At 47.4% G+C, this 9,270-nt stretch overlaps 1 protein-coding gene across 1 annotated transcript; it reads right to left on the bottom strand.

The window, feature by feature from the left end:
- Window positions 1-350: 350 nt before the first annotated feature.
- LOC117895185 (death-associated inhibitor of apoptosis 1) lies at window positions 351-8,547 on the bottom strand. Its single transcript, XM_034802664.1, is given in 4 exon segments — window positions 351-525; window positions 589-770; window positions 772-2,093; window positions 8,185-8,547. Coding segments are annotated over 2 exon segments (1,314 nt in total). The 5' UTR covers window positions 1,975-2,093; window positions 8,185-8,547; the 3' UTR covers window positions 351-525; window positions 589-659.
- Between the last annotated feature and the right edge of the window lie 723 nt (window positions 8,548-9,270).

Genomic DNA, 9,270 nt, shown 5'->3' with positions numbered 1-9,270 from the left:
TCTTTATGCATCCACTCAAGTCATCCAACAAAGCGTCCTGCCACTTGGCCTAACAAAGCCTTGTTGTGGTCAGGGCGTCAGCGCACCACCCTGCAAAAGAATTGGGAAATTTGTTTCGAAACATTAGTTCGATTTTCTTATAAGAATTGTATCTACATATATAATAACATTCTATCTCAATGTGCTGAAACCTCAACTCGTGAGCAAAGTTCCTCCCCCCAAAGTGTGAGCCACAGGCTGCGTCATTCATGGGCGTGCCAGCGCGGTGCCTTTGTAGTTGCTTTGTCAATCACTCAATCAGCCACAGTGTGGTGTGTGGGTGAGTACAAATAACAGGTTGTTGTTTTTCCTCATAATATGTTAGTTTTATTATAAATAACGCACGCTCTATGCGCATGGGTGCATACGTAGATATATGGGCTGCACTCTTAACTATTATTACATTCAGGGGTTTCATTTCGGGTGTCCTCTGGGTTTCCATCTCGCAGTCCTAATCAAAATTGTAGCTGTATCTGTGGCAATGGCAACGGCCAGCTGAAGGACACACGACAGGCCGTATGATCCTCCAGCTGGCCGTTGCAACCGCTGAACGGATTTTAACTTTTTTCTACAATTTTGATTAATACTTGAGGTGCGCCTTAGGTTAGGGTTTGCTCTTCTTAAGAAAAATATACACGCATCACATCGGTGAAGGGCTTCCGGCAGAGCGGGCACTTGGTCACGGACGAGGCGCACTTGGCGCAGGCCACCACGTGGCCGCAGGGTAAAAAACGCCGTGTTGTACTCCGCGGCATAGCAGATCTTGCAGAGCTTCTCCTCGGGTATGACCGGCGAGCCGTTGGGCGCCGGTGCCGCACCTCCGGCCGTGCTGGGGCTGGCTGTAGTGCTGCCCTCCTGGTTGGCGGCGGCCGACACGATCTTCTCGTAGATGCGAGTGGCTGCCGATGGGGCCACATCGCCGGAAGGGGCCTCGACGGTCGCTGTCGTTGGAGCTGTGGTGGAAGCTGCAGCTGGCGTCTCGGCTGTGCTTGTGCTCGTCTCGTCTTTCTCGGCGACTGGCTCCGGCTTGGCAGCCACAGCGTCGATGTAGAGCTGCCCCTTCATCAGCTTGACGAAGCGGCACTGACTGAGCCAGAGAGCGTGCTGCTCCCAGGGCTCGTCGTTGTCGTCCCAGTCCTTGAGTCCGCCGCCGCAGCTGAAGCAGCGGACGCGGTCGCCGACGCCCGTATAGAAGAAACCCGCCTCGGCGAGCTGTATTGGCTTCTGTTTCAGGTTGCGCGGCCATTCCTCGAAGGTGCGCAGGCGCGCCGACTCCACGGCGTATTCGGGATACTCGGGAAAATAATTGCCGCTGGCAACGTGCCGACACGTCTCCGGCTGGACATCCCCGTTGGCCTGGGTGGCCGCCGTCGAGGTGGCAGTGGAGCCCATTAGCGGGGAGGCGACGGTATTCATGCCGGTGGACTGGGTGATGTGCGACATGGGTATGCGTCCCTCGGGATAGGCGCTCTCGCGCAGCTCCACCGTCGATTCGTTGGCGCCGCATATGTCGTAGCTGATGGGGGGCAGGATGCGTTCGAGGGCCTCGCTGTTCAGCGGCACGTTGTTGGTTGTGCGACGGCGCAGGAGCGGACAGTTGGGCGACCAGCGCAGATGCTCAGGTACAGGTTGATCGTCGAGATCCCAGCGCCCGATCTCCACCTCGCAGAAATAGCACTTGACCTTATCGTCCTCGTTCGTATAGAACATGCCCGTTCGGGCCAACTGATTCTTGTCGAGCCACGCCAGCGGCCAGTTGGCGAAGGTTTTCAGGCGCGCCTCCTCCCGATTATACTCGTTCATGATACTATAGATGTTGTTCTTGAACAGCTGCGTCGCATTCGTATTGTTGTCCACCTGGTCGAGCACCGCTGTCAGTTCGAGTGCAGCATTCGGTCCAAACATGTACCTCGGATTGGTTAAAACATTTGCCATTTTGGTCTCTTTTGGCTGTTCCTCTTATCTACGCTGGATGGTTGTTGTTCTTGTTGTTGTTTTTGCTGGAGCAGATCCTTTGTTTCTCCCTCAATTACTCCTCTGTTCTGTGCTTGAAACTGCAATGAAAGAGGGTAGAAGAATCACGGTAAATATATATATTTTATTGTACGTGGGTAGACGGTAGATAAGTTATCAAATCTAGAACCTGCGAGCTGCGTATGCGCCCGCTCGGCGCCAACACGATACTACATAAATTTCAACGATTGCAGCTCTGGCTGCCCCAGCCCAGCGGCTGGTTGTTTCTAGCAATTATTGTGGCAAGTGGAAGGTGCTAAATGTGTATTCTAGAAATGGCATTTACTCCGGAGTATTTCCGTACAATAACAACTAAATGACGCATTTTCACAACAGTTTCTTCTACAAAATAAATATTGTATTTTTTTTGGCAACATTTCGCCATGTTATCGCCAGGAACAAACGAAAACTATTTCCATATCGAGCAACCACTAAAGCTCAAAAACCAATCTATCAACCTTATCACTTCATAAATTAATACCTTTTCATTTAACAATCTCAATGAAATGTTGTTTATATTTTTGAGTATTTTTCCAGAAACTTTATTTATTTTGCACACTCGACAGACAGAAAGAACTCTGGAGTCCGGGAGGCCTTGTGTGTATGTGGAAAACTGAAAAACTGAAAGCTGAAACGCAGTTCAAGAAACTGGAGATGGATGCAGCATCAACGAACCTTAAGAGCCCTTAAGGGCAGACGCAGGCCCCGGACGACACAGTAGTCGTCTCGCTCGCACACACTGCTGCCACCGCTTAGCGCCATCCGCAGGGTGGTTTTCCCATTTGGTTAGGAAAAATCGCGACAAAAAATACGTCGAAGCATGGAGTACGCAACATTACAACCGCCCGTGACAAGCACTGCGCCGAAGCGATCCGAGACGGACGGACTGAATGGGTGGGTGGATTTACAGGGTGGCAGCAGTGGCGCCTAGAAGCTGCGCGAGACCACGCGCAGGGGCTGACTCACTCGAATCAAACTGCAATATAATATAACCACATAATGGTTGATGTTGAAAACAAGTTGTTTACAAAGGCGGCACGGCACGGCATGGCACACACGGCTCGGCACTGCTGCATAGGCGGATATGCTAATCGAGACGAGAGATAGCAGCCCACACAGATACCGACCCAGTACTGACTATCATGGTAATTATAGTAATAACAGGAAGACTACTGATGCTATCTTCAGATCTGCCAGCAAATACAGTGATGGCTCTCTTAAGTGAACTAATCGTATCAGTAAGGAAAACAATTCCATTGCGAATGGAAAAGTCGTAACCCCATACCATGGGATCGATCATTAACGGCAGCCAGAGGCTTGCTGCAAACTTCTTTGAACTGCAATGTTTGGTGGTCTTTAAAGAGATTGTAAAGCCGTTTTTCGACATTTACACTCAACTCAGTACGAGTCTCCCTCCGCTTGGGGCATGGCACGAATGCACTCCGTTCAAAGTCCAAATTTCAGCCACAAACCAGCCAAACCCGCCAAACAATTGTGCCTCGTGGGGCACCCAGGGGGTGGTGGCGGCGGTGCTTGCTGGTGGTGCCATGCACTGCAGGCCTCTCCGACTGTGAGAAAGTTTTAATGGAATGCAGTCAAACCACTGTGGAGACGGCGCACTCTGCGGTAGAGTGGTGTGCAGAGGAGTGGCATGGGGCTGCATGGGGTTTGCCAGCATAAAGCGCAGCATAAGCCATGCAAAGGCCGGGCCAGAGAGTGCAAGCGAGACAACACTTTGGTGTGCAGACGAAAGAAACCATCAATGGGAAAAACAACTAACAACGAGAACACACATACACACACACACACACAAACACTAGAAGAGAGAGGCAGACAGTGGGAGAGCGCGAGAAGAGGGCGCAAAAACAAATGCAATTGTAAATGTACAAATGCTGACTTCTTGGGATCTCTGATGGGGAAATGGGGGAGCGGTGCAGAGAGCTGGAAGCTGGAGGCTACTGCTGGATCCAGAGATTGCACACAGCATTGTTCAAGTGGAGCAAGAAAAGATGGAGAGCTTGAGATGCATTTGCTGCTGTCTCTGTCTCTGTTCAATTACAAACAGAGTATTTGCCAGGGCAGGCAGAGTGCGGTACAAAGTGCAGACCGTATTGCAATTACAGCTGCCTCTCGCCTCGCTGTTATTTGTTATTGTGGAATGCCAGACCCCCCCATTAACAATTGTAATGTAAACGCGCGTTGGCATTTCTCGCTTCTCTTTTTTGCTTTTCTTATTTTTCCAGGAAATTCAGGCAAAAGTTCAAATCAGTGTTGCCATATGCCAGGGAATTTGCATTCATTTAATATGTGCACAAACTTACCAGGGCAGGCGTGAAAAAACAGGGCTGGAGCAACGGACTTTTGCAATTGTTTTGATTTTAGCAAGCTTTAGGAAAAACAATCCAGACCGACACAATTACAAATCAAGATCGATATAGAACCGTGGAGCGCCTTCTCCCAGCACCAACCGAATGCACACTGACACAAGGCCTCCCTGGGCGCATGAATGGCATGGGAACAGAAAATCCCAGCCAAGAAATACCAAAGTGAAAGACACAACACAACAACATAGGAAAATCATAATCAAAGGCCAGGCCAGCCCAGGAGGCAAGGCAAGGCAACAAACAGAGGAATAAACGAGCTCAAAAGACAAGACACAGGAGGAGGAGAGACCCAAACCTACAACGAGGCGGCAGCTCCGCAATGGAATGGAATGCAGTCGTGCAACTTTTCTACAAACTCCGGCGCATAAAAACGCTAAAGTTGGAGCTGCTTTTCGAGTTTTCTGATTGGAATAAACCAAAGCAAAGCCAGTCTCTGCTGCTCTGTCTCTACCTCCGTCTCAGTCGAAGCTCTGGGCCTGGGCTTGGGCCTGGGTGATTGGAGTTTTTACTTGTTCTCGTTCTCCCTGTTGTTGTAAGTGAAGGTAACCGCAGAGGTTCAACCATGGAAAAGGTTGTGTCTTGTGTCTCTATGTGTATGTACCTTGGGAGCCGCCGCTGAGCCAAAGCCGAGACTGTGGGAAACTATTATAAACACTTTACCATTCTTTTTGTTGTTGTCTTCGAGATTGGAATGCGGTGATACCAGATACGACAACAACATGAGACGGAAAAGAGCAGGACAAACACAGTCAGAGAGACAGAGAGAATATACCAGAGACCCATGCATGAGTCGTCATCGTGCTCAAATCTCACGGAGAGAGAGAGAAGAATGGAGGAAGAAGGCCCTGCAGCAAAAAAATAAATACAAAAAACAGGAGGTCGACTCTCAGATACCCTTCCAGTTCCATCGCGCTCATAATGCACTTTGCAGAACTTATTTTATTACCGATATTCATATCTCTCAGGTATATGGCCCAGGTCAATAACATAAATATTCATCTCTGCGTGGCCAACATCTTCGAAAATTGATAATACCTCTCGCAGAGTATCGTACCGCATCAACAAATATACATGCACACACAAAGAACATTCTTGCATGATCTCTCTCTCTCTCTCTCCACCTTATTTTTCTGCTTCTTATGCGAATGCGTGTGTGGTGTTTGTGTGTATGCTGTGGCCTTCCAAGAAATGCAGCACAAGAGGAGGAGGAGAACCGCACAAAACGACCGCCGACGTCGCCAACGCTGTCGATAAAATATGGGATGCTGGGCTCTGGACCCCAGGCTCAAGGCTTCTCTTCTCTTTCCAACAAAGGGCAATATTGTAATCATAATAAATGCGCCTGAGCCGCTGCTGCAGAATGCATTAAGAGCGGCCTCATGCCGTCCCTGTCTGTCTGACGGTTTACCCTATTGAACATTGATCGATTGTCCAAAAACTAACGGCGGCTCAGTTCAAAGATCTCCCCGCCCGCCACCGCCAACACCGCCAGCGTTTTTATAGGGAATAGGAAAAGCCAGATAAAGAAAGAAAATTCTTCTCAAACCCAAAGTCAAGTCGTGCTCGCCTTTATCGTGGCAGCATCCAACGCATCTCTTCCATTCCATCCAATCTATGAGACTTGGTATGTGGGTACGCTCTCATGGAAATTCCCGAGAGCGCATTAAATGCGCCTCGTTAGTGGAAATAATGGTTGAAAGGTCGTTTTTCACGCCGGACGAGACGAGAGGGGGCGAGACAAGGCGAGGCTCAAAGGTCGGCAAGAGATGATTCAGCTGGAGAGCTCAGAAAATTCCGGGAATTCCAGAATGTAATTTTCTTCATCTTATGCTGCTCCCTCCCTTTCGTCTGTGTCCCTTTCAAGGGCCGCCCTGGTCCATTCCCATTCATGCTGATTGCCGTCGCGTCTGCTGGCGATAACAAATGAAAATAGGATGAAAGACAATACTTGTGTCCCATTGTGTTCAGTTCTATTTCGGGAAAATTTAACTCCCACCATTTCCCGTACACGTGAGAGCTGTTGATTAAGCACGTCGCTCGTTTTATTGGTGAAAAGCGTGGAAAATCCATTCCGTATTAGTTCTTTCTTCAATGCAGTGTGGGAGTAAGAATTATAGGGACCACCACCAGCGCTGTGTAGGTGTATTGTGGACTTATGTGAAGGTGTGGGTGTAGGTGCGGGTGCGGCAACTGCAATGGAGACTGGCAATAATGAAAAAGTTGCATCGCGACGTCGGCAGAGCAAAATATTGAGCTCGACTCTTGCAAAGCTCAAGCTGAGCGACTGACTTTCTCTTTGTTGTGTGCTGTTGCCTTCTCAGAAATAAACGCAAAAGTTCAAAGCAATGAAGCATAAAAGGCACAGCAAAAAGCATAGTGAACATTGGCAACAATGCACAACAATTTTGAGCTGGGCTGGCACGGTACGGTCTTTGGCCATGGCTTATGGATGGTACTAGGGCCGCTCTTCTGCTTCTGTTTCTGCAGAGCGGAGCACGCATGAGTGCACCACTTCCGTTCACAGCGGATGTGCCAGACAAAGAAGCTAATGCTTTGGTGGTGAGTGACAGAGAAGAGAAGAGCGGATAAGAGTGGAGCGGCGCAGGGCTGGGCTCGGATTATGCGACATGGGTATATGTGTGTGTGTGCGTAAAAGGAAGTGCATTACACACATGTAGTGTATCGTACATCGTAAAAAATAAAGTGTGTACCCAGCAAGCGAGTCATTCCATACAAACATCTGTTCCTGGGTGTATGATGACGATACTATTAGAAACAAACAATTCCAATTAACTTAGAACGGAAACCGGAGAGGAGATCTCTGAGTACTCGTGTGTCATAGCGTGACCTTCTAGCCTGATAAATTTTGGAGCAAAACTGGTATAGTATGTGTTTTGCATGGCTGTAGTCATCATTTAATTATATAGACGAAGCCGCGTATTGCGTATTCCAAAATTCGGATGAATACAAAATTGCTGGCATTGTTTCCACCTCTCCCTTCTCTCTCACACTCTCATTTTGCCGAATTGAGAATGTTGTTTTTAAACGCAGACTGTGCCGATTTAAAAGGGGTTGCGACGCAGCGGACGTTGTGTGAAATCACTCATTGTAAAAATAGGGTTACCATATGGTGGAAAGTTTCTGTTTCAACAGCCTAAAAATGCCGTGCAAACAAGCCGTGTGTCATTGATATTTACATTTTCCACAATCAGAAAAATCTGCCGGACCCTGGCGGTAAACAAAAGTCGGTAATCTTGTAAACAATTTCCAGAGAAACAATATCGCAAGCATTTAGCAACTCTACGGTCGCCATCTTTTTATGAAACAATCGCTCGCTGCGGTTGTGTAGAGTACGAACGAGCGAACACAAAAACATATGCGGCCACCCGACAAAAATTAAGCAAACGGTTTAGGCATATTCTTTGACTTAAAATTTTACCTGATGTTTGATTCTTTATTTATACTGTTCCTTAAATATATTGAATTAACACTAGCTGCATTTACACATTTCACCTTATGCCATTTACGCCAAATCACATTCGACAATTTTGTCTTATGGACTACATTTGTACGATAACCGTTTGCTGGTGCACGAGTGTGTGGTTTTTTCCTCTGCTGTGTGAGCGAGCGTACAAGCAAATACACGAAAATTTATTTTAGCTTTTGATTTTCTGATGTCACGTTTTGAGTGCATATTTTGGGGTTAAATTCGGTTAAAATACACTAAATATACACAACTGCAGCTCACCTTGACAATTTTTCTCTTTTTGTTGAAAAACTCAAGTTTCCCTTAGTGATTTCCCTTTTGATGTGAGATTCGACGTCACAGAAAACAGCTTCAGTGCTGTTTTCACAGTTATATTGATTTTCTCCTGAACTAAATGAACGGGAACACACAACAAACACTTTGACACGTACACGCTCTTTTCTTTAAGTTCCGTTTTTGTCAACAATTTCAATGCCAACTATCACAATGGAGTCCGTGAAATACTTTAGTTTTTGTACTTATTATTTGTTATTCTATGATTAAATGCATAAGTTTATATCAACATCGAACGCGCTCACTAATCCATCTTTTTCATTCGAGTGTTTTTTTCCGAATGCCGAATGAAAGCAACGAACGTGCCGAGTCGAGCCGTTTTTGTTTCGCTTCTTCGTGTAAGAGCGAGACGACAACAGTTATGCGCACATGGTAAACCAACAAAAAGGTATGGTCATCAGAGAGAGCATAAGGTTGCCTATGAAACATGAGAGATTTATGCCACCAAGAGGATATCATAACCGTACCTTGTTGTTAGTGTGCCCTGTCTGCACAATTAAAGTGCGAGAAGGAGGGAGTGAGATTTTAAGTACGAGTGCATTTACTCTGTCTGCGTCTTGGAACAGCTGTAAATTGGGAAACCTTTGTAAAACAACCTCCAATTTAATGGTGGAAAACAATTAATCTATTTATTATGATGAGCATTTGGATATTCGCTTCGCGCTTGATACATTCGTCAAAAGTAGATATGGAAATCTCTACTCCACCCCCTGACTGGACTGGACCGTGATGAACTGCATCCAGCAGCGTGTTGGCGCAGGTTTGTACAACCCTCTACTACGGCTAGTATTAGTACGCAAGACGTACCGTAAAACCGCCTGGACCAGCACTACGGTTATCCTTTTCCCACTAGCAAAAGGCCATTAGAGCCTCCAGGATCATTGATTTTTTGCTTGCTACTGCAGGGGCATGCGCCGGGCACGGCTGTTGGATGCCGCGCGTGTCAATGCACCATCGCCGCTGCAGTCACCCGGCTCTACCCACAAACAATTTCTCCGGCACCTTCCAGCGACA

This window comes from Drosophila subobscura, chromosome J, assembly GCF_008121235.1.
Source record: "Drosophila subobscura isolate 14011-0131.10 chromosome J, UCBerk_Dsub_1.0, whole genome shotgun sequence".
NCBI classification, from domain to species: domain Eukaryota; kingdom Metazoa; phylum Arthropoda; class Insecta; order Diptera; family Drosophilidae; genus Drosophila; species Drosophila subobscura.
Note: the sequence above shows the minus strand (reverse complement) of the source record. Positions and strands in the feature narration are given on the sequence as shown.